This window comes from Panthera uncia, chromosome D2 (genome assembly GCF_023721935.1).
Source record: "Panthera uncia isolate 11264 chromosome D2, Puncia_PCG_1.0, whole genome shotgun sequence".
Classification (NCBI taxonomy): Eukaryota; Metazoa; Chordata; class Mammalia; order Carnivora; family Felidae; genus Panthera; species Panthera uncia.
The window spans coordinates 12,064,527-12,090,251 of NC_064818.1; the positions used below are offsets into that span (position 1 = coordinate 12,064,527).

The following is a 25,725-nucleotide window of genomic DNA, read 5'->3' on the forward strand; positions in this document are numbered from 1 at the left end:
GCTCTGCCATAATAGTGTGAGACAGCAAATTAATATGGCTTGTGTTCCCATAAAACTTTCCTTACAGAAAGTACACACTAGACTAGATGTGGCCTTTGGGTTGTAGTTTGCCAACCCCATTCTGTAGGTTAATAAGACCCACTTTTTCATCATTTGAAAAAGTAATAAAGTTTTTAAAACCACTTTTGATTTAATTTAAGGGAACATACATTAAGAACGTTGAGGTGCAAGTTTTAAATTAAACGTTGATATAATTGACTTTTGTGATTTGTCACTGCCTTAGCTTACATTTTTTTTAAGTTTATTTTTCAGAGAGAGAGAGAGAGAGGTTGCATGAGCAGGGGAGGGCCAGAGAGAGGGGAGAGAGAGAATCCCAAGCAGGTTCTGCACTGTCAGCCCAGAGCCCGACACAGAGCTCCATCTCCCAAACCGTGAGATCATGACCTGAGCCAAAATCAAGAGCCAGACACTCAACTGACGGAGCCACACAGGCGCCCAAAATTACATTTTAAATCCTTGTACTTTAATATCTGAATCTGTTTGTTTTTCCTTATTGGTTGGTTAGTTGCTTTTGTTGGGTGAAGGGGTTGATAGCAGTCCATTGTGTGCATTTGTAGGTGAGCCTACAAATGTGTAGGCTTACATGCACACATTCTTTATACATGTGTATACACGTATATATCCATGCATATAGGTGTTTATGATATGTTTAATATTGTAAAGCTTATGTAAAATCAATTTTGCAAATGAGTTTAATTGTGAACAACTCAAAGAAATTAAAAATCTGTAACAGAAGCTAGTGAATTGTAAAACTTTTCTTTGAACTTTCCTATAAAAGTCACACTTTGATTCACTTCATAATTTGAATCGTTTTGTAATGAAGATTTTTTAAATTATTGTTTTTAAATCTTGAATCAATCCATGTCCATGGGCAGTTTCTGTTCATCTGTAAATTACCTATTTTCTGTATCTTAGCTTGTATAGTGGAATGTCTTTATAATGTTAGGGCTAGAAATAGAGGCAGTATTCTTCATGTTTCTGTTGTCTGTAAGTTAGATATAACTCATTTAGTAATGACAAGTTGTAATTATCTTTGTATTCTTCCTACTTCCTTACAAAAGCCAAGTAGTTCTTGGAAGGTGTACATCAGGATTCCATTTTACTCTTAATGGTTATGGGTAATCTCTGTCTGTGGTCAATGAATATTGTTAGGTAATGAAAAGAAGAGGGGCCGTATTTTAATGACTGTGTTTGGCCACTGTTTTAAGTCAGTGCCTGTATACCATTGATTTGATCTCATGACACCAAAAGGGGGGAGACATACAACTAAAGGAATCCATCTGGGCCAACATATATAGCGCTCCAGCTTACATGCATTATGAATCATACATTTGGGAAGCGTGGTCAGTATAATTTTTCTATTTCTAGTACGATATATATTTAGTAAAATAAAAAAATGGTTGCAAGCATGTGTGTAGGTGGGTGTATGCATAGGGAAGAAATAAAATACTAGAACAAGTTATATTCTGTTTGGTCATTTCGATCCTGGGTGGTTAAAACTTAAGAATAACGAATGCCTCTAAGAAGGGGAGGTGCATTCCATTACTGAAGAGAGTATCGAGTATCGGAAGGAAAGGGAGGAGTTGTTTTTTCCTCTCTCTCAAGTGTAAGTTACCCTGGGTCAAGTACAGTCACAAGTGTGCTAACCATTCTACCATTTACATTGGAGATTACCTGAAAAGCTGGCCTTTCTCTAACCTGTGGGTGGTTCTGCTTGTGTTATAATGTGAAATTTCAGATAACTGGTGACATAGAGGTGGTTTTTATGACTTGTTTCTTGTTCAGATGAGCGATCCCCGGCTGCTCAGTATGTCGACCTGTTGCTGAACCCAGAGCGTTACACTGGCTACAAAGGGTCCTCTGCATGGAGAGTGTGGAACAGCATCTACGAAGAAAACTGTTTCAAGTAACTGGAGGGAAAAGGGCTAAAGGGAGGACGGAGTAAGGGGGGTATGGTTCTGCAGGGAAAACATTACATGCAAAAATCAAGCCATTTTATGACTGAGTTTCACACTTGCTTTTTCAGGCCTCGATCTGTTTATCGTCCCTTAAATCCTCTGGCGCCTAGCCGAGGTGGGTGTTTCATACATTTTCATGCTTTCAGAGATTATTTACAAAATGTCTTTGTAACTAAACAAACTTTGAGTAAATTTTCAAGTGTTTTATGTTTTTCTTAATTTGAATGACCAAAAGTATAAGATTAATTCGTGGGGTGCCTGGGTGGCTCAGTCGACTAAGCATCCAGCTCTTGATCTCAGCTCAGGTCATGATCTCACAGTTTGTGGGATTGAGCCCCACATCGGGCTCCTCACTGACAGTGCGGAGCCTGCTTGGTTCCCCTGTCTCCCTCCGTCTCTGCTCCTCCCCCGCCCCTTTCTCTCTCTCTCTCTCAAAATGAATAAACATTTGGAAAAAAGTATAAGATTAGTTCATAATGGAGTCTCAAGGTTTCTATATGTTTTATTTAATTACTGACATTTATTGAGTGCCTGATATGTGAGTGCCTGATACTCCCTAACGTAGGAGTTCTAGGTGAAATAAATCAGAATATATGAGTAATGCTTATATATCAGAGGTTTCCTGGGGAACTATTAAGAATCTGGATTTCCAGGCCCTATCCTCTACCAACTTAAGTCAGAATCTTTGGGATTAGCCCCAGGTATTGTTTTGTTTTAATTGTCCAGGTGATTCCAATATGCAGGCAAGTTTGAGAACCAGTGGCTTATAACGTGCTTCTCAGACTTCAGGTGTGCTTACCAAGTACCTAAGGGCCTTGTTGAAATACAGGCTCTGATTCTGTAGGTCTTGGGTAAGGCCCAAGATTCTAACAAGCTCCCAGGTGATGCCTAGGGTTCTTGCTGATCCATGTAGCACATTTGAGTCCTAAGGATGTAGAGGAGTCAGAAAGTTAGGTTGCCTGCAGCTTTACTCTAGACCTGCTGTGTCCAGGCTTTACCACTTGACACACTGGGCTGTATCGAGGACGTGAAATATGGCTAGTGTAAAACCAAGTTTGACATTTTACTTAATTTGTTTAAATTTTAAAATGGAAGCAGTGTAAAATACTTCTACCATGGAACAACTTTATTCTTTCGATAGGACTGCTTTAACTCTTGCCTCACATAATGTACAGTTGTTGTAGTGCATGTATACTTTTTACTTTTTAAAACATGGGTATTCGAAAAACCTTTAGTAGAAATTTTTATTAGAGAAAACTTTACGCATGTGGCTAGTGTTGTATTTCTGTGGGACAGCATTGTTGTAGACAGTTGGAGGTTAATCAACGTGAAACTACCTGGGCACATCGTCAGTCCGCTCTCAACAAGGAGCCAAACTCTGTTAGCAACTCTGTAATTGACTTGTGCTTTTGATGTTTTCTTCAGACCAGGATTGATTTTAAGAACTTGAATTTCCCCCGTGTAGATTTGTATCTTTAAGGCATCTTTAAAGGTTGACTGAATTGACTGCTTTTAGCTACTCTTTTACAATGTAGCAAATGTTCTTTGCTTAGGGGAGAAGGGAATTGGATCATGAAAAGGGTGTGCATGGTTTCTCATCCTTTGTCTGTTTTGCTACTTTGACCTTATAATTTATTATTATAAACGTGGAAACACAAAAGTTATATAAAGTAAAAAGAGAAGGCTCCCCCCACACCCACCCTGGTCCACACACTCTGTTCCATAGTGGACATCTTGAAAGGCATTCTTCAGACCTTTATTATGATTAGTTTTTTGTTTGTTTTTTAGGATTGGAGTTCAAACATTAAAAATTGAGGTATAATTGACATACAACATTATATTAGTTTAAGGTGTAGAACACAATGTTTACATATTGGTATATATTGCAAAATGATCACCATAGTAAGTCTAGTTAATATCTGTGACCATATGTAGTTACAGAATCTTTATTCTTGTGATGAAAACTTTTAAAATCTACATCCTTACCAACTTTCAAATATGCAATACAGTGCTGTTAACTGTAATTGACAAGCTGTTCATTACATCTCCAGGACTTATTTATTTCATACCTGGAAGGTAGGTACCTTTTGACCACCTTCACCCATTTTGTCCACTCCCTACACCCTACCTCTGACAGCCACCCATCTGCTCTCTGGATCTGTAAGCTTGGGGAGTTTCGTTCTGTTTTGTTTTGAGACTCCACATTTAAGAGAGATCATACGTTATCTGTCCTCTGACTTCTTTCTTTCACTCAGAGTAATGTCCTTAGAGTCCATCCATGTTGTCACCAGTGACAGGGTTTCCTTTCCTTTATGGCTGAGTAATATGATCACTTCTTTTTTTTTTTTTTTTTTTTTTTAACATTTTTTTTTTTTGAGGGCGGGGGAGGGAGAGGCAGAGAGGAAGAGAGAGAATCCCAAGAAGGCTCCCCTGCTTAGCACAGAGCCTGACATGGGGCTCAATCTCACAAACCGGGAGATAATGACCTGAGCCGAAGTCAAGAGTCGGACGCTTAACCGACTGAGCCTCCCAGGCGCCCTCGATCACTGGCTTTTAAAGTAGAAAATATAGTTAATTTAATAAAACCATCACATCCCAAGAAATACTTCATGTCCATATTATGATAAATTAGAGGCGTGAGACCACTGGAAAGATGAGAGGAAGGAGAGCACCACGTAGGAAAAGATGGGAGGCAGAGAAAGGGGGGAAAAAAACAGCCAAGAAAGAGGGGAGACAAGGGACTGGATGGGGGGGGGGGGGTGGTCCCAGCCACCAGGTGAGGGATCCATGCAGTAATTCAGTAGCTCTGGCTGATGCTCTTTGAACACCATCTCTGCTGAAACTGCTGATGTCGATTCACAGCTCCTCAACCTCCTCAACCGTCTCCACCATGCTGCTTGCTGTTCCCCAGCCAGACAGCTAGACATGTACAACTGGCTTTCCAACAGTTTCCACAGCAGAACCTTTCTTTCTGAAAATGAAACCTTGTATCGGAATGCCACATACAGAGCTGACAAAGGCAGAGCTGCTGTGGATCCCTAGAGCCCAACCTTCTAGTGCTTCTCCATGTCTGGGGAGCTCTGCAGCACCTGCAGTGAGGCTTTTGCGGATGACAGTTTGGGCGGTACTTTTATTAAGGTGTGTCCGTGCTGAGGAGCAGTACCTGGAAAGAGAGAAGTATCCGGCATGGAAACAGCAATGTTCAGAGCGGGTTGTGCACATAGGATGAAGGAAGCAGCTGGGTCTCTTTGTTAATTATTGAAACTAGTGATCTTCAGGAGTATTTTCAGAGGCTTTTAAAACATTTTTTTATTTATTTTTGAGCGACAGAGTGTGAGCGGGGGAGGGGCAGAGAGAGAGAGACACACAAAATCAAAGCAGGCTCCAGGCTCAGCTGTCAGCACAGAGCCCGATGCGGGGCTTGAACCCACTAACCGGGAGATCATGACCTGAGTTGAAGTTGGATGCTTAACTGACTGAGCCACCCAGGCACCCCCAGAGGCTTTCTGATATTTATTGTATAAAACATCTGTGAAAATCTTGTACTTTTTGGCCTCCATTCTTACCAAGAAGTCTCATTTGGAAGATCACTATACACTGACCAAGGTTCATAGTATAATTAATAATTTAACACAGTAAGTTTTAATCTGATGTTAATTAAATAGGTTTAAAATCTGAACTATGGAAGACAGTTTCTAAAATCCTGTTTATTTTCTCTTTTAGGAGAAGATGATGGTGAGTTAAAACTGTTCTATTTGGGTTTGCCTCAAGTGTAGAGAAAATGTTTTTAGTGATCAAAATTTGATTTTTCCCTCTATTCAAAAGAAAATGTTTATCCTATTTTTCCAGAAATAGCCACCAATGAATGGTGACAAAAATAAATGTTTTATAATGTATATTTACCCTATGTTTGAAAGATGTATAAATTCCATCTTAAATATTGAGTGTAGAAACCAGGATTACATTACAAGTTCCCCACTTTCCGGTTATTATAATCTGCTTGAATATGTTCTGTAGAAATGAAGACAAGATAGTTTTACCAGATAGTTTGTCTTGTGCCTTTATTTTCTTATTGTCTTTGTAATTTGTAACCTCTGTTACAGTAATAAGTAATCTGATGAATAGTAATTTACCACCAATTGATTACTCCAGGTTACCAAATGAATATCAGTCATAAATTGCCCCCAAACAATCAAAATAGTTATTTCAAGTGGATGTTTACTTCTCTGTGCTCAAGGCAGTGATGAGCATTGTGCAAGATAGAAAGATGTGTAAAAGATGATGCCTTGCCCTACAGATGCTGACAGTATGTAGCAGGAATGACCAGCACTGCTCATAAATAATGGCAAAGAAGTGCTGCACATACATAATAAAACAGTAAGTGAGCTAGCTCTTTAGAGGTGGGACAGATCCTGTCCCACTGATCTGGAGGCTTGGTGGAGGAAGTGGCATTTGAGAGGAGTGTTGAGTAATGAGACAGGTTTAGGCTGATAGAAATTGGATCCTGTGTGCTATTAGGAGGAAACAGCATGGACCAAGGAGTTCAGAAGAGAAGAATCAAGCGCATTTGGGGAGACCGTGTTAGCAGTAGGGAACGCTTCATACAGTGGTAGTTTAAGTTGGGGGAGAGGAGCAGAGGCCACATTCTTGAGGATTGGGGAGCTCAACTTTTCCTGATAGCGTTTGGGGTTTCTTGAGTAAACAAGTGAGATGATGACGAATGGTCCTTAGGCAGAGTATGTGGAATAAGTTCATCTCTGGGAAGATGTTTGTGTAGTTTCGCCAAGAAACTTGTCTCTCAGGAGACAAAGTTATTCCCCAGTATCTAATTTATCCCCTAGACTCCTTGCTCAGCTCATCTATGTGTTGAGTTTTTCTTCTGCTTTGCTTTTCTCAGGTAGAATAAAGATAGGTAGCTCACAAAGTCTATTTTGATGAACTAGATTGATGTTTATTAGCTGCCATTTTTTTTTTTTTTTTTCTAGTCAGAACAGCATTGGTCTAGAAATAGCTCTTCTAGCATTAGTACACGGGTAAGTCAGGTCCTTCCATACTTCAGGCATTGATGTTTCTGAAAAATTTTTTAAAAATTAAGGGATTTTAAAATTACCTCTTGCAATTTAGGAATTCTAGATAATTGAGGAAATGTATCTAGCTTTACTGCTCAGGAAAAAATGGAATAATTACTAATTTGATTTTTGGATTATAATTCACTGGTTTTTTCTAGAAATTTTAAGGCATTATATGGCTGTTATGAAAAGCAAATTTAAGATTGTTAAACTCTTTCACCACCATACTTAGGGATGTTTAAGCCTTCTAATGAATAATATTACATAATATTTTGACTGAAAATTTCTTAAAAATTTTGCTTAGTCAAGTATCATTTATAAGAAAATTTTCCAAAGTTACTTAAAGTACTTTGGGGCTTTATTTTCTAGAACCATATGCCTATTTTTCTACTTCACATGAAGCAGTGGCCATTTCTAGAGGTGTTCCTTAATCTGTCGTAGGAAATACTTTATGTGCTTAATTTATTCTGATTTGTAGATGACTGTTTAAAATATTTTAACCCAATTCTGTGTGTATCTTTTTTTTTTTTTAAAGGAGAATCGTTCTACACGTGGCTAGAAGGTAAACTTACACATCTGCATTTTAAATTTATTAGTCTCCTATAAAAATGTATGGATTGATTGAATATATTTTTGTAAGTTCAGGATTCATTACCTAGACAACTAATTTTTACAGTGTTGAAAGAAAATAACATATTGTAGGTTGTTGTATTTTAGGATATAATTATTTGAAAAATTTGAGGTTATTGGTCAGCCAAAAATAATCAGCATTAGGGAGATATACACGGCATATACTGTCCTCGGGTTTTCATAACTGGCTCTTCAGTATTATTTTCATTCTGTTTGTACCACTCATCCAGACTGCTTTCCTAGTAACCATTTTGCAAATTTGCTTTGTAGGTAGAGACCTTCTTGTTGGAAGGAACTACTTGTTATATATATGAAAATGAGGGAAGGTACATTTGATTTCAGAAGATTAAACAACGTTTACACATGTTAAGATAGTCTAAACTTGTTTAATTAAAGGATAAAGCAATATAGCTCCCAGTAGATACTTTGCACTCTTACATTTTTTGGTGTTGAAAATATAAATACTAGTAATGGAAAACTGAAGCATTCTAGGATTTTAACAACTTCAGTTAAAAACTGGATATATGAGGGGCGCCTGGGTGGCTCAGTCGGTTAAGCATCCGGCTTAGGCTCAAGTCATGATCTCAGGGCTCGTGAGTTTGAGCCCTGCGTCGGGCTCTGTGGTGACTGCTCAGAGCCTGGAGCCTATTTCAGATTCTGTGTCGCCCTCTCTCTCTGACCCTCCTCCGTTTATGCTCTGTCTCTCTCTGTCTCAAAAATAAATAAACATTAGAAAAAAAAAAAACTGGGTATATGCTTTTTAAAAATTTACCAAGTTGTCATTAATTTATGAAAGCAAAAGTTAAAATGTGTCGGTGAAAGATAAGCAAGTTGAATGATACAGGAAATCATAACCGTATAGGAACTCTGCAGAGTTAAACTAAGTACTTTATTTTATGTTTGCTAATTGGTGATGTTACCTTGTGAACATGATTTCTCTTTTTTATTTTTATTTATTTTTAAATGTTTATTTTTTTTTGATAGTGCAAGCAGGGGAGGGGCAGAGAGAGAGGGAGACAGAAGATCAGAAGTAGGCTCTGTGCTGGCAGCAGACAGCCCGATGTGGGGCTTGAACTCAGAAACCGCGAGATCATGACTTGAGCCAAAGTCAGACATGCAACCAGCTGAGCCACTCAGGAGGCCCTGATTTCTCTTTTTTAATGTAGTGTGTACCTTTGTTGGCCATTATTAAGGTGAACATTATTGATGTGCCAGTACTACTAGGAATTATATTGATAAATGGCCTATGTGGAAGAAAATTCTTAATTTTATTTCATTAGCTGTATTCTAAAGATACAAATTGTGAAGAGTAGTATTTAGGTTGAGAGAGGTGGTAAGGGACCCTGAATATTGATAATGGAGGATGAGAATGAAATTTACGGGCAGTATTGAATTTTCTAGGGTATTCTTTATTAACCACTTTTCTAGTGTCCTACTGATGGGAGTCCCTGAATACTGATACGTGGTTTCAGAGAACACTCCTATATATAGGCAACTGATTGAACTTTTCTGAGATCTAGTTCCCTCATCTGGGACATGAGATTAACAGTGGCCATCCAGTTCACCTACACTGTACGTGTAGATGATGCCTGTAAAAATGCCTTTGAAAATCACTAAACAACGTGCAAATATCAAATAATACTGTTACAGTAAATCTAGCCCTTTTGTGAGAGAAAAAATTACATATCCGTGTCCTGTAATTCACTTGTTGAAAATGAATCTGGGTGAAATTAAGTCCAAAAGAAAGAGAACCATTGTCTAAATTGGATAGTTGAATTTGCTCTGTATTTTTAGAGATAGAAATTGGTAAATTTTGCCTTTGTAAATCAGCTTCTGTAGATGTTACTTAACATGACTGTGATGGCTTCGTCATGCCTGCCAGCAGACTGCAGGCAGGGAAGAGCTGGCCAGCAATTTCCCACAAGGTGTGCTGTGTGTTTTATTGGTACACTCAGTTGGCACATCTTCTGTTATTAACCATTTTGCTTAAAGTTACCTTATTTTCACAGTTTATGGAAAGACATTTCTACTCCTTCTCACTCCTCACCTGTCCCCATTCCAAGTAAAGGGTTTTGAGGGCTTTGCAAATTAGAATTGTCTCCCAGTCTGTGTTCTTATTTTTAGGCATATGAATTTTCACAAGCCGTGCTTTGCCTGTTTTCCCTTCTCTGGTCTTTAGACACTTTACTGGCTGTAAACACTGCTTACAGAGGTGCGTTAGAAGGAAAAGAAAGTGAACTATACATCTGATCATTTTGCTACTTGGTAACAGATTTGATGAAAAGTTTTACTAGAGGAAAAGTTAGTACTTAGTAGTTCATTAAACTTGTTCATGATGTTTATATCCCTTGCTACCATGAGCATTCAAACTGGGCCATATACTTTTAGGAAGAGGCTGCAAAAAAGAACTTAATTTCTACTTTTTAGTCTCCATCCATGACAATGGGAATATTCTAGCAAGAATTCTAAATTAGGGGATGAGATCTCAAAAGAATTATATTTTCCTGTTAAAAGCTACTTGCTTCACAGCCATATAGGGTAGAACATCGGGTAAATTGAAGATCTAAAAAACATCTTGGGGAAAATGCAAAGCCAGCCGCATACGTACTCTTACATTTAAAAAATCCCACAGCTTACAAGTGCGGTTTTTTCTTAGTTCCTTCCCACTGTTGAAGTTCATTTTTCCTTCACGGGGAGAGTTTACAAAAAAAAAAAAAAAACAACAAAAAGCAAAAATGACAAAAACAAAAAATCTGTTGGATGGTAAGAGAAGGAAAAAGCCAAATGTTCTGCATTCAGTGGATTCTTAAAATCTAGGTTTTTGCATTTTTATCTATTCGAAAAATTTTCTATGAAGAATATTTTCTAGAATTTTTTTCTTTTTTTGTGGCTAAATATACATAACAAAATTTACCATTTAAATATGCATAACATAAACTTTGCCATCTTAATTATTTTAAGTTTAGTTTAGTGGCATTAAGTACATCCACAATGCATATTACTTTTGTAGTAAGAGTAAAAATGGAGGTAGGCATAGGATAGGGTAGTGGAATTATCTTGATCTCTGTTTGAGCAAAAGCCTGTGTGGCTTAAAGCTATATAAAATCATTTTCCATCATATTCCTGTACTCCGACTGATCTGATTCCACTCAGAGGAAAAGGTCAACCTACTTTTTTTCCTTGGTTGAAATTCCTGGATTACTGTTTCCCAGGTTTTGCCTCCTTACCAAGTGGACCATATAGTCCAGTGGAACTAGAGGATTGTAGGGTGGAGGATTAGTAAGACACACTAAAGAATCCGGAGGAAGAAGAGAAATGGAATGCGGTCTGTCTTCCTCCACAATCAAGCAGGGTCGGAGAATCGACAGCCATAGGAAAGGGAAAGGGAAAAACAGCTGTTGTTAAGCCAGAGCAGTGGCTTTCTAATTATATTGGCTTACAGTTTAGCCCTAACCCATGAAAAGTCTGTGCCACTGCTTTCTGAGTAACGTGGGAACTTGTCAAGTACGTCCATACTGCTTGGACCTCCAGGGCCCAGCATTTTCTGTCTTACTCTGCATTAGGTTAGCATGTGCATAACTCCATTCAGAAGTCAGAATCTTCTAGTAAGAGAATCTTGATCTAATCATTTTGTTATTCCTTGTTTTTAATTTCCTTGAACCTTCACTTTAAAAATAAGCCTGTGTACTGAATCTTCTTGATTCAGTATTTCTGTTACCTAAATGGATGTGATTTCTTTTTCAATTTTTTTCTGAATAGGTTTGTGTCTGGAGAAGAGAGTCTTCTATAAGCTTATATCGGGACTTCATGCTAGTATCAATTTACATCTGTGTGCAAATTATCTTTTGGAAGGTAATCCCATTTTTATGTAGAAATCTTCTATTAACGTAAAAATTGTTGGGGGTGGATATATATTCTCTAGAGAGGGAGAAAAACCTACTTATTAAAGGTATGCTGTGTATTTCTCTTTCTCTGTAGAAACGTGGGGTAAACCTAGCTGGGGACCCAATATGAAAGAATTTAAACGCCGCTTTGACCCTGTGGAAACTAAGGGAGAAGGTCCAAGAAGGCTTAAGAATCTGTACTTTTTATACTTAATTGAGCTTCGAGCTTTATCAAAGGTCGCCCCGTATTTTGAGCGCTCAATTGTTGATCTTTACACTGGAAACGTAGAAGAAGATGCTGACACAAAAACCCTTCTACTGAATATCTTTCAAGATACAAGGTAAGAATTGACTATCAGCGATCTGAAATTCTGCACTCTGAATATGAATGAGCTAGTGCTTGAAATACAACAGAAACTGATTCCTGAAAGCTAGTTAGGAAGAGGGAGGGTTACACGTGAGAAGGAAAATGCTCAGAAGGACAGCAGAGCAAGTGTAACAGCCTGTCCACACTTGCGAATAGCCTGTAGTTTCAAACATAACTTTACATTTTATGTGGTGTCAAAGTTTAATGCTGTTTTAATGTATTCTGCCAGTTTTGTGTTCTTCCCATCGCTGTTCAAATTCAGATGCTGCTATAAGGGGGTTAGCATGAAGGTAGATACCTGAGGGAGTGTTGTTAGCTTTACCTTCTAGAATACAACCCCTTTTAAAAATGCTGAGTTTGTAAAATTTGAGTTTACTGGTTGTTAAAATGAGCATGAAGGAAACTTGGATTAACGTGTTTAAATTATGCATTAAATTTTAAAACCTTTTTTTAAGAGTGTTGCACATTTTCCACATAAATTGCTTTTCAACTCATTTTTTTTTTTTTTCAACGTTTTTTATTTATTTTTGGGACAGAGAGAGACAGAGCATGAACGGGGGAGGGGCAGAGAGAGAGGGAGACACAGAATCGGAAACAGGCTCCAGGCTCCGAGCCATCAGCCCAGAGCCTGACGCGGGGCTCGAACTCACGGACCGCGAGATCATGACCTGGCTGAAGTCGGACGCTTAACCGACTGCGCCACCCAGGCGCCCCTCAACTCATTTTTTGAATTATTTTTTATCACGTAATTTCTTTAAAACATTGGTCTTCTAAATTACAAAGCCATGTTTATGTTGTTTTACTCTTTTATTGAGTAGTTTACATGTGAGCTGTTTGCCACCTTCCTGTGCTATCGAACTTCACACACGTGTAAATTATGACGTGTAAGCATTTGTTCAAGGGACAGATAATTTCTGCCAGAGCTCTACAGCGTAGTACTTGAATTTTTTGTCTGTAACTTACAGTCTTGTCATTTCATCAGGTCCTTTCCCATGCACTTTGATGAGAAGTCCATGTTTGCAGGTGACAAAAAGGGGGCCAAGTCATTAAAGGTAAAAAGTTTGAGCTTGGGGGCTAGGGTGGGGAGCAGTTTACTGGCTGTGTTTTAATCCTGTCCATCTGAACTCTTTCAGTTCTCTATCTTGTTGAAGTTGGTCTGATTGGATTTTACTACAAATGACACAGAAAACCTCTTCTCTGTACTTTTCAATTCCCCTTTTCTCCTTTCTGGTCTGGCCAACTCTTAGTGAATCCTCACTTGTTACTCTGACCAATGAATATGGAACCTTTGTAAATGTAAATGTCTTTTATTTATTTATTTTTTTATTCTTTTTATTTATGATCTTATTGTTATTAGCCTTTACATGAAGTCCAAGGTATATTATTTTTTTTTCAATATATGAAATTTATTGTCAAATTGGTTTCCATACAACACCAGGGCTCATCCCAAAAGGTGCCCTCCTCAATACCCCTCACCCACCCTCCCCTCCCTCCCACCCCCCATCAACCCTCAGTTTGTTCTCAGTTTTTAAGAGTCTCTTATGCTTTGGCTCTCTCCCACTCTAACCTCTTTTTTTTTTTTTTTTCCTTCCCCTCCCCCATGGGTTTCTGTTAAGTTTCTCAGGATCCACCTAAGAGTGAAACCATATGGTATCTGTCTTTCTCTGTATGGCTTATTTCACTTAGCATCACACTCTCCAGTTCCATCCACGTTGCTACAAAAGGCCATATTTCATTCTTTCTCATTGCCACGTAGTATTCCATTGTGTATATACACCACAATTTCTTTATCCACTCATCAGTTGATGGACATTTAGGCTCTTTCCATAATTTGGCTATTGTTGAGAGTGCTGCTATAAACATTGGGGTACAAGTGCCCCTATGCATCAGTACTCCTGTATCCCTTGGGTAAATTCCTAGCAGTGCTATTGCTGGGTCGTAGGGTAGGTCTATTTTTAATTTTCTGAGGAACCTCCACACTGCTTTCCAGAGTGGCTGCACCAATTTGCATTCCCACCAACAGTGCAAGAGGGTTCCCGTTTCTCCACATCCTCTCCAGCATCTACAGTCTCCTGATTTGTTCATTTTGGTCACTCTGACTGGCGTGAGGTGATATCTGAGTGTGGTTTTTGATTTGTATTTCCCTGATGAGGAGCGACGTTGAGCATCTTTTCATGTGCCTGTTGGCCATCCGGATGTCTTCTTTAGAGAAGTGTCTATTTATGTTTTCTGCCCATTTCTTCACTGGGTTATTTGTTTTTCGGGTGTGGAGTTTGGTGAGCTCTTTATAGATTTTGGATACTAGCCCTTTGTCCAATATGTCATTTGCAAATATCTTTTCCCATTCCGTTGGTTGCCTTTTAGTTTTGTTGGTTGTTTCCTTTGCTGTGCAGAAGATTTTTATCTTCATAAGGTCCCAGTAATTCATTTTTGCTTTTAATTCCCTTGCCTTTGGGGATGTGTCGAGTAAGAGATTGCTACGGCTGAGGTCAGAGAGGTCTTTTCCTGCTTTCTCCTCTAGGGTTTTTGATGGTTTCCTGTCTCACATTCAGGTCCTTTATCCATTTTGAGTTTATTTTTGTGAATGGTGTGAGAAAGTGGTCTAGTTTCAACCTTCTGCATGTTGCTGTCCAGTTCTCCCAGCACCATTTGTTAAAGAGACTTTTTTCGAGAAGAATGCTGGTGCAATTTTGATTGGGATTGCATTGAATGTGTAGATAGCTTTGGGTAGTATTGACATTTTGACAATATTTATTCTTCCAATCCATGAGCAGGGAATGTCTTTCCATTTCTTTATATCTTCTTCAATTCCCTTCATAAGCTTTCTATAGTTTTCAGCATACAGATCTTTTACATCTTTGGTTAGATTTATTCCTAGATATTTTATGCTTCTTGGTGCAGTTGTGAATGGGATCAGTTTCTTTGTCTTTCTGTTGCTTCATTGTTAGTGTATAAGAATGCAACTGATTTCTGTACATTGATTTTGTATCCTGAAACTTTGCTGAATTCATGTATCAGTGTAAATGTCTTTTTAAAGGTCTTTATCTTGAGAGCAAGTTTTCTTACTTTAAAATCACAGTGTGTCCTGTTTTGATTCTAAAATCATGAACTGTTAGCCATTTTGAAGGCAATAAATACTGTATTTTTTCTAAAGTTTATTTAATGGGATATCTTCTGGAATGTTCCAGTTTCTGGAACTATTATGTCTTTGTCTTTATGGACTGACCTAAAAGGCAAAAAAATTACCTGCTAACCTAGGATATCAGAAGGAGACTATATTTAAGGAACCTTATCAAACTTCATGTTGGCAGCTCTTTATTTTCATTTGCTTACAGTATGTTAGGGAATACACTCTACCCCTAAAATGTTCATAAAAATAGTGGAAATGGACTGGCAAATAGTCTTCTAGTGCAGCTCCACAGTCCTTTGTAAGCAGTTCTGAAATCCAGAAAGCTCCAACACGGTAACGTTTTTCTTCTGTTTGGTGCAAATTAATTTGTTAGCAAAACCTGACCAGAACTTATACATGAGTATTCATAGTGTTTTTTAAAAATTCCGCTGTGTATGAGTATTCTTACATTTTGCAACAGAAACATTAATGTATTTGATGACTAGGTTTTGCCACACACTCCGGTGTCATGTTTCGTAATAAATCCTGTATGTACTGTATTTCTGAAATTTGGAAAATTCTGAATTCTGCAACACACTTGCCTCGGAGATGTCTTAGTTGTGGATATACTACAAGAACTACTAAATTAGCACCGAGTGATGCTTCACTCTGGAAGGGGTTTCTAGGGGCTTCTGAAGTGAAGTAACAGTCCCCTGTATACTAAATACAACTCTATTTTAGTTTTGGAAGATTGTTTTGTTTGATGATTATTTGAGGGGCATGTTGCTGTTGGGGTATGTAATACAACATTAATATGTTTTTGTATTGCTGCCTATTTTCTAAGTATTTATACAAATGTTATACTTTTGGATAACTGGATCTTTCTGTGGAGGAGGAAGGTGGGAGTGAGAAAGGAACTAGCTTTCAGCTAGAAATTGCTGGAAATTGTGTTTGCTGTTTTTCAAAGGGTATAAAGGGGGACTTCAGTTCACTTTTCCATCTGCTCCTAAGAACACAAACTATATGAGAATGGAGAGCAGAGGACTTGTGTTCTTTCTGTTGTCTTGTGGCTGGGATACTGCTTCTTGGGAACCCTTTGGGCAGCCGGACAGGGCTTCTGGTGGCCAGAGTTTTCAGGCCGCTTGCCTCTAGCTTCATACAGTAAAGTGTTTACCTCGGTACAATGAAATGAAATTGATTTTCTTTGTTTGCCAAATGCAAAAGATGAGGAAACTCTCTTAACTAGTGTTAGCCTCAGAGGAGACTGGTCTTAGAGTCCTAGAAACCATGATTTAGAGTCTCTCCTGTGTAGGAAAGAGTTACAGCACAATACAAGGTCCAGTAGGCAGCCGTCCCTGCAGAGGCTGCCTAGCAAATGTGGGGATCGCACAGCCCTGTGATCACCGGGGCTGATGGAGCACCCATTACAGTGTGTGGTTCTAAGGGGAAGGATGAAAATTGATCATTGGTCTAAGGCCGGCTTTCCGATGTGGCCTCACGCAAGCAATATGTGAAAAATAAGCCAAACGTAATAGAGAGGTATTTACCCCTTGTTCTATGCAGATATCAAATGGAGGCAGCAGTGAAGTTCCTTCAGAGTAAAACCCACCTATCATTTATGTTCCTTTCTCCCATAGTGTTACTTTGTAGAGAGTAGCACCTCAATAAAACATTTGTGTTAATACATAGAATGACTTGTATAAACTTCTGTGGTCCGTTTTATGTACCATGTTATGTCCTACAAATGCAAATATTTTTTTTCTTTGCTGTTGAGAAACTCCTTCATTAATAAGCTTCAGAACTTTTATTTCTTACAATTCAGACCAATGCAGTTTAATTTTAAACCTCTAATGAGCATAAAAAATATGTTCTGCACGTTAGGAGGAGTTCCGCTTGCACTTCAAGAACATCTCCCGAATAATGGACTGCGTTGGATGTGACAAATGCAGATTATGGGGGAAATTGCAGGTTTGTATTTTGTCTTCTGTTTTAAAACTATTACTAACCTTAAATTTTCCTCCCGGGAAGTTGCAGGTTTTTAGTACAGTGCCCTCATTGTTCACTGAAATAGAGGATCGAAAGTGTGGATTTCCTGCTTCTTCGATGAAAAAGATGAATATATTAAATCTGTGTTATATGTGTAAGAATGTCTCTCCTGTCTGTGTTAATGATTTTGGTGTTATTGTATTTGTTTCTATTGGTACAATCTCAGATTCATTTCTTCTTCTTCTTTTTTTTTTTTAACGTTTATTTTTGAGAGAGAGACAGAGTGTGAGCGGGGTTGGGGCAGAGAGGGAGAGACACACACGGAATCCGAAGCAGGCTCCGGGCTCTGAGCTGTCAGCACAGAGCCTGATGGGGGACTTGAACCCACATAAAAGAGGAGTTCTGCCAAGCAGGCCCATTTCTGTGTCTATTCAGTGTGAAAAGGATTGTTTGATACTTTATCTTATTTCTTTACAAGTATGACAAGAAGTCCTGGAAAGATCAAGAGACAAAATTTTTTCTTTAGTTCTAATAATTGATAAAATTTGAAGTGTGGTTTTCACTAATAGCTTCTACGTTTTGAATTGCTAGGGGCCATAAAGATTGCTTTCAGGGTTACATAGTGAACACTGTTATTCTAATGGGATATTTTCTAGGTTAAAGCATTTTAGTAATTTATGTCCGACAAGTGTTAAGTTATTCAGGTTCCTTAATAGTTTAGATACATTTATCATATACATAATGTGTGAGGAAGTAGAAACTGTAATTTCAGTTTAACATTTTGGTGAAAAGTTCAGTTCATATGAATTTCTTGACTCTCATCACAGTGACTGCATATTCCTTTTAACCTTTATAGTAATTATTACTACAGGAATTTAATTGTTAACATGTATCACTATTTTCTTTAGACTCAGGGTTTAGGAACTGCCCTGAAGATCCTATTCTCTGAAAAAGAAATCCAAAAGCTTCCAGAGAACAGCCCATCTAAAGGCTTCCAACTCACCCGACAGGAAATAGTTGCTCTTTTAAATGCTTTCGGGAGGTAAGAACGGTTTTCACAGTGAAGACTTCTTGGGTTTTGCCGGCTTCAGCAGGACCACAAAGATCATCTTCTCTGCTAACGTCATTTGCTTTGTTTGGTTGACAAAGAGAAAGAATTCTATGGCGTCCTACCTGTCCACACCGTCCAGGGTCTGCGCAGGTCCCAGGAAAAATGAGTAAAGTCCGATCGCCTTCTCAGTGTCGTGGGGCAGATAGTCTCCTGATAATACTCCCTTCAGCTGGCTGTAGCCTGTTGGCACACAGCAGCAGGAGTAAGGAAAGGAAAGCTGGGTTGAGATGGTGATCAAAGAAACAGACGACACCTTCTCACTGCTTTCTCTTTCCTAAGCCGAGGCGGCATTTTCCCTTCGTTCATTCTTACCCCATTCTCCCAGCACAGACACAGAGTTCGCTTCTGGTTTGCATACAGATGGTTTCAAACAGAATTTGAGTTTTCCCCCAGAGAGGCCTGCAGTACCAGTGAACTGAGAATACAGAGCAGAAGGAAAAGAATCCCAAAGTCAAGTCAAGGAAGAATTGTTTTAAAAAATAGGGAACCGCATGATGCAGAAATCATTTCTTAGGTTTTCTTAACGTGCATTTTTGAGTTAAAACGGGGCCATTAAATTAAATTGGCTCTTCCCCATCTTAGATATCACCTGTTGCTCCTGTGTATTTAAAGATGACTCTGTAGGTTGGGATTTCAGGCATATGACAGAGGACATAGGACATCAGTGATTAGTGCCTGATGGAAAATTTAGTTCACTCACTTATGAGGCCTATGAGTAAGATGGAACAGGAGAAACTGAATTAAACTATTTAAATGAAATTTAAATGAAAAATATTTTTGAATTTTTTTTTTAACATTTAGTTTTGAGAGAGACAGAGCATGAGCTGGGGCGGGGCAGAGAGAGAGGGAGACACAGAATCTGAAGTGAGCTCCAGGCTCTGAGCTGTCAGCATAAAGCCTGACGCGGGGCTCAAACCCACAAACTGTGAGATCATGACCTGAGCCAAAGTCGGACGCTTAACCAAATGAGCCACTCAGGCACCCCTTAAATGAAAAAGATTTTAAACAATTTAAGCATTTTAAATCCAAATTAAATTGAGGAAAAAAACAGATGTTCACGTCCTCAGATTTCTCTGAGTCTCCTAGAGAATATTCATAAATGCAACCCTTCTGGCTCTAGTTCTGTATCCAGAGCCTGGTGTTCTCTCTTACTGTTTTTTAAAGACAACCAGACTCTGAGTCTGCGGTTTGGAGTTCTAGAATCCCAGGCCTGCCGTGTACTGGTCGTGTGAGCTCAGGCAAATGACTTCGCTCTTCCAGCTTGTGCCCCTCTCTGTGACAGATGGATGATAGAAAGTCGTCTCCCAGAGCTAACGTGATGATGACCTGAGATTAGACATGACCGTGCTCCTAAAACTACAGGATGCTACCTGAATTCCATGGTAGGGGTCCTGGTGATGGGGATTTACAAACCAGTGGAGGTTCAGTGCTCTTGTTTTCGAGTATTTAAAAAATTGTCTTTGTGTCTCACCAGATGTGGGGAAACTGTTCTGCTAAGGGCAGTGACACTCAGGCTGGGATGGTCACACAAAAATACAGCCTAATTTAATCTCCTTTTTCTTCCCCAGGGAAACACAAACACTAGTTTATTCATGTGCTTTTTAAAGCTCTTAAAATAATCCTCTTCCCCCCCACTCCCAATTATAAAAGTAATTCATGGTCATTATAAAAAAATTTAGAAAAACATATGAGAGTATAATTTTAAAAATAAATTTAAAACTCATTCATATTCCCACTACCCAGGACTATTTCAACATTTGTTGTATTTTTCATGTGTATTTTCCCCCTACTTCTAAGTAAAATATTTGTGTGTGTACGCATATATGTGTGTAGGTGTTAACAGAATTGAAAACATACTTTTGTTTATACATATAATTTATTGTCAGGTTAGCTAACATACAGAGTATACAGTGTGCTCTTGGCTTTGGGAGTAGATTCCCATGATTCATCACTTACATACAACACCCCAGTGCTTATCCCAACAAGTGCCCTCCTCAAGGCCCATCACCCATTTTCCCTTCTACCCTGCCCCCCCCTCAACCCTCAGTTTGTTCTCTGTATTTAAGAGTCTTTCAGGGTTTGGCTCCCTCTCAGTGTGTAACTATCTTTTTTTTCCTTCCCTTTCCCCATGGTCCTATTAAGTTTCTCAAATCCCATATATGAGTGAGAACATGTGTTATTTGTCTTTCTCTGAGTGATTTATTTCACTCAGCAATAATACCCTCCAGTGCCATCCACTTAGTTACAGATGGGAAGATTTCATTCTTTTTCATCACTGAGTAGTATTCCATTGTGTATATAAACCACATCTTCTTTATCCATTTGCCAGTTGATGGACATTTTGGGCTCTTTCTATAACTTGGCTGTTGTTCATAGTGCTGAAAGCATACTTTTTATGTATTTTCCTGTTCTATTTGGCATTGTATTACAATCATTTCCTGATACGATTACATTTTTTAATAAGGATTATTCTTTTTCTTTTTGAGAAGAAAATATTATATTAGTTTTAGGTGCACGACATAATGATTTGCTGTTTGTATGTATTGTGGGATTTTTACTACAGTAAGACTAGTTAACATCCGTCATGACAGTTACAGAAATGTTGTTCTTGTGACAAGCTTTAAAGTTTACTTTCTTAGCAACTTCCAAAAACATAAGCATTATTGTATTTTTTATGAGGTTTTTCAGTTCCAGTATAGTTAACATACAGTGTTATATTAATTTCAGCTGTACAGTATAGTGACTCCACACTTCCATACATCACGTGCTCATCACAAGTGCATTCCTTAATTCCCATCCCTGCTTAACCCATCCCTCTATCCCCTCCCCTCTAGTGACCATCAGTTTGTTCTCTTATAGTTAAGAGTCTGTGTCTTGGCTTGTCTCTCTCTTTTAAATATGTGCCAATATTCTGTTATAAGGACACACTGCAATTAACTTAGCCCCACTCTCCTCTTAATCTTAGTTGAGCTTTATTTTTTTAATTCATATGAATCCTGTACATTTATTTTTTTCTTAAAGAATGTAACAGTTTTTGTTACTAATTGTTATTGGATTTGTTCATTATATCTTTACCTGATTATCAGTCCATTTGTTTTTTAAATGTTTGGGTGTTTTTGTTTCTTGTGTTTGTTTGTTTGTTTGCTTGCTTGTTTTTGAGAGAGAGCATGCAAGAGTGGGGGTGGGGGCAAAGAGAGGGAAGGACAGAGGATCCGAAGCAGGCTCCAGGCTCCACACTGGCAGCACAGAGCCCAATGCGGGGCTCAAACCCACAAACCGTAGGATCACGACCTAAGCTGAAGTCGGACACTTAACCGACTGAGCCACCCAGGCGCCCCTCAGTCCATTTAAATAGTAAATGACTGGCTACACTAACACATACAAATTATTGTGTTATACCTCGGGGAGGTTGTGCATTAGCTTTACATAAGTGAATTCATAGTTTTCTCTGTCCAACAGCCTATTTAAAAATTTTCTTTTTTCAACGTTTTTTATTTATTTTTGGGACAGAGAGAGACAGAGCATGAACGGGGGAGGGGCAGAGAGGGAGACACAGAATCGGAAACAGGGTCCAGGCTCCGAGCCATCAGCCCAGAGCCTGACGCGGGGCTCGAACTCACGGACCGCGAGATCGTGACCTGGCTGAAGTCGGACGCTTAACCGACTGCGCCACCCAGGCGCCCCCCAACAGCCTATTTAATACAGTTTTAGCTCAGGGCACCCAGCACCACATTGCTCTGTCACGTGATGCTGGTGAGCAGGGACATACGATGTGCACTGTCTTCAGTTCTAGCCACTGAACTGAAGCCATTTCAGCCATTTTCCAGGGAAAATGTGGTTTCTGTATCTTGAATACTCTGTAAGTATCTTTCCTACACGAACAGCCATTTTTTGCTAGTTTCTACATTTGTATCAAATGGTTTGCATACGGCATTAATATACCCGTTGGGTGTTACGATATCCTGTAACGCGCCTCTGAAAGAGAGAAGCAGCAGGTAGACACAGGTGCGCCCGTGCCCTCCTGTGTACAAAGGTGTCACACGTCTCTTGGGTAATACGTTGTGAGGTCTGGGACTCCTCTCCACAGAGACTGTGCTGTGATGGCCCCTGGCAGTGCTGGCCAGTGTGTGGTCTCTGGGTGAAAGGAATCCCTGTGGTTAATTTGTGTGTAACCTTGGAGCTTTCTGATCCTCTGCCGTCTGTGTCTAAATCAGACTTCGAGCATGCTTTTTCATTCTGAACACCCCTCCTGCTATTTACTCAGCAATCTTTTCTTTAGTTTTGGGCCTTGGTTTCTTTGCTGTACCTTCATATGTATTTTGACAGGTTTTTTTTAGAAGTAGGTACTTTAACACACATGATTTTACACATTTATTTTGTTTAATAATTATACTGCTTTTTTCTGATAATCAAAAACTGTTTCAATCCTTTAATATTCTGAGGATTAGAGTAAGAATTCATTTTCTATTAATCCACATCTTGCAAGCATCTTAGAAGAGTATAAAGAAAACATTGTTGAGACTCTAGAGAGCATGGACTTTTTGAGAGGCTGTGTGGTCATGGGATATGATGGACAGGTTGGAACCCATGTATTAGTTGGGTGACCCTGAAAAAGTACTGATTTATTTGAGCCTCAGTTTTCCTCAAATAGGACATCAAGGTTAATTTTATCTACCTTGTAGAATTTTTTCCTGATGACTGAGAGTATGTGTGTGATGCGCTCAGGACATTGCCTGGCATATCCTAAGCTTTTGATATAAGAAAACATATTAAGTACTTAGAGGAAAGAAAGACATTTAATACTGAATACTACATCATCTTATGTTCTAGAAAGAAAAACATTAGACTTTATTCTGTCAGCCCTAAATTGTACATAGGCTAACTGAGCTTATAGAATTATTTTTTGTGATTCCCATTCCAGAATTTTTGGGCCTGGACCCAGAAGCATGCATGCATTCATTAACTGATTCAGTAATTACTTATTGAACACCTTCAATATTGATGGGCATAGGGCACAGGTATTCACCATGAGATAAATAAACCATCTTTACCTCGTGGGGCTAATAGTCCCCCCATGTGGTAAAAAATCCACGTATAACTTTGGATTCCCCCAAATTGTAACTATTAATAGTCTACTGTTGATCAGTAAAACCTTACAAATAGCATAAGCAGTCTAATAACACCTATTTCATACATTATATGTATTATGTACTGTAGTCTTAGAATAAAGTAAGCTGGAGAGAAGAAAGGTTATTAAGCAAATCATAAGAGAAAATACATTTACAGTACTGTATTTATTGAAAAAAATCTTTGTGTAAGTGGCCCCTTGCAGTTCAAACCTGTGCTCAAGGGTCACCTATAGTGTGTTTGGGGAGCGACAGGGAAGGACTGAATATTTGGAGAGGAAGGTGCACAATGAATTTATATGACCAACTGTAAATGATTTGAGATTCTTTATTGTAATGAGTTATTCATATCACGGTTCCCGTCATTAGTCTAGAATCTGTTGTTAGTAAGTGACATAGCTCCCTTTTCTCCTTCTAAGCCAAGACTGAGGAACCATACCTGTGTGTTTTGTCAGTCTTTAATCGTTAATTACAGCGTGCTCATTTAAAAATGGAACTTCCATTGTTCAGTGTTACTTACCTTCTTTTATTTTGGATTTTGCTTTCAAATTATAGCTCATATCACAGTATCAATAATTTGAAATATGTGCACATATTAACTGTCCTAATATGTTCTTTTTTTTTTTTTCTTTTCTAGGCTTTCTACAAGTATAAGAGAGTTACAGAATTTTAAAGTCTTATTACAACACAGTAGGTAATAAAGGCTTTTATATGTCTAATTAGAGACATAATGTGACTGTGAAGCCTGTTAGTCTTGGACATTCAGCAGAAGGAGACTAATCTTCAAAGACTTGAAGAAAGAATTCTGAACTCTTAAAGAGAAAATTCAAATGTTCACTTGAATATTTATGATTCTTAATAGATTGTCAATTAGAGATATTTATAAATGAAGTATATGCTTTTAAAACATGTAAATTATACTAATTCTGTGTTTAATTTCATGTTTCCACTCGTTGAATATTCTGCTATTCTGTTTAGAACTGGTTTTGTTCTTACTCTATTATCCTTGATTTCCAGTTGTCCAACTTATATGACCATCCTGATAACACTGTTAGCAGTCTGTTCTGGAAGAAGAGAGCTAGAGAACAAATGTTGCTTAGAGCTGATATCCGTGATAAAAATTTATCAGTGATCTTTGAAACGTGTTTGGATTAGCTTTGCCTCATTCCGGGTGTCACCCTCTGTAACATGGAGGCCGAGTCGGTGTGATGAATGGTACTTTCAGTGTAAGAATCCCCATCCCCAGGACCTCAACTTCAGTTTCCCTGGTGTTTATGTAAGATTTTTAGTTGCTGTTGTTGTGGCTGTTTTGGTCTAAAGGCCCTGCTTCAGTAGAGGTGAAAAAGCACCATCCCCTGTGCCGGCTGCCCGGCCGGACCCCCCAAGTGTGCCGTGGGCAGGTCTTCACCTAGAGCCTATCCTATATACCCATTTCCTTTGACTCTGTATTTCTCTGTCCGTACTCGAATTACAGAATTTTTGTTCACTTTGAGAAAACAAAAAAATCGCGTAAATATTTAAGTTTTGCCTTGATAAAATGTGAATGGGATTATATGGATCTGTAACGCCGCCTTCAAACATTATATGCACAAAATTTACTCTTTTAAATTAAGCATTTTTAAAGGAATTTTATTTTTATTTCATTTTAGAATACAATCTATGCAATCCCCTGTCAACCTGAATATCTTCGGTAGGTCATTCAAGCAGGTAGAGGAGTTCAAGCCTCCGTGATGCTCCCCGTCCCTGCCTCTCTTTTCCTTTCAGTCCCTTGTATATAAATGGTACCTTGTGGGACTTGTACCAACAAGTGACTCTCAAGTCCTCAGCTTATTTTCTCAAGCTGGAGTTTAGATATCCTTAATATTTAAAATACTCTTTTTAAAGCTGTTAGAGATAGATTAATTTGGAAGGAGGCATCTGTGTAGAAGTAATGCGGGGACATTTCTCCTTCAGTCTTTTATGAAGTGCTCTTAAACCCACATCTCACCTGCCAGAGTCTGAAATGTGTTCATTGATGATTTAGTGGAGTGTTTTAAATTGTGCTTCATTGGCTCACCCCTCTTTGAAAAATACTCGGTCATCCCTTGGAGGGATATGGCTGAAGGGGAGTAAGGTCTCACTAGTTAATTATTTTCTTACCCAATTTCTAACCTTTATAGACCCAGGGGTTTTTTGTTGTTGATGGTGGTGACTTGTTTGTTAAGTCGAATAAAACAGACCCGCTTGACTGGAGAGCCTTCTCTACTTTTTCTTTTCATTCTTAGGAATGTAAGTATTGTGCAGTGGGAGAGGGGGACCTTAAGGTAAAAAGTGAGTAAGTAATCTTATTGGTAAATTAGTAAGAATTATTCTTAGTGTTCATTCAGAGTTTAAGAAAATGTGAAAGTTTTGCACTTTGTCTATTACTGTAAGTTTAAAAAATCGT

The 25,725-nt window shown here is 38.6% G+C and overlaps 1 protein-coding gene across 4 annotated transcripts in view; it reads left to right on the forward strand.

Moving 5' to 3' along the window:
* The window catches only part of ERO1B (endoplasmic reticulum oxidoreductase 1 beta), a 63,053-nt gene that overhangs the window by 36,133 nt on the left and 1,195 nt on the right, over positions 1 to 25,725 (forward strand). For 3 of the 4 annotated variants that reach the window (XM_049646104.1, XM_049646105.1, XM_049646107.1), the window contains 10 exons: positions 1,846 to 1,966; positions 2,087 to 2,133; positions 5,742 to 5,753; positions 7,623 to 7,649; positions 11,477 to 11,569; positions 11,696 to 11,942; positions 12,951 to 13,020; positions 16,959 to 17,045; positions 17,972 to 18,105; positions 23,938 to 23,990. In XM_049646104.1, the coding sequence (XP_049502061.1) occupies positions 1,846 to 1,966; positions 2,087 to 2,133; positions 5,742 to 5,753; positions 7,623 to 7,649; positions 11,477 to 11,569; positions 11,696 to 11,942; positions 12,951 to 13,020; positions 16,959 to 17,045; positions 17,972 to 18,105; positions 23,938 to 23,990 (891 nt within the window). Of the gene's footprint in view, positions 1 to 1,845; positions 1,967 to 2,086; positions 2,134 to 5,741; positions 5,754 to 7,622; positions 7,650 to 11,476; positions 11,570 to 11,695; positions 11,943 to 12,950; positions 13,021 to 16,958; positions 17,046 to 17,971; positions 18,106 to 23,937; positions 23,995 to 25,725 lie in introns of all 4 variants that reach the window. The other variant, XM_049646106.1, reaches the window with a different exon arrangement.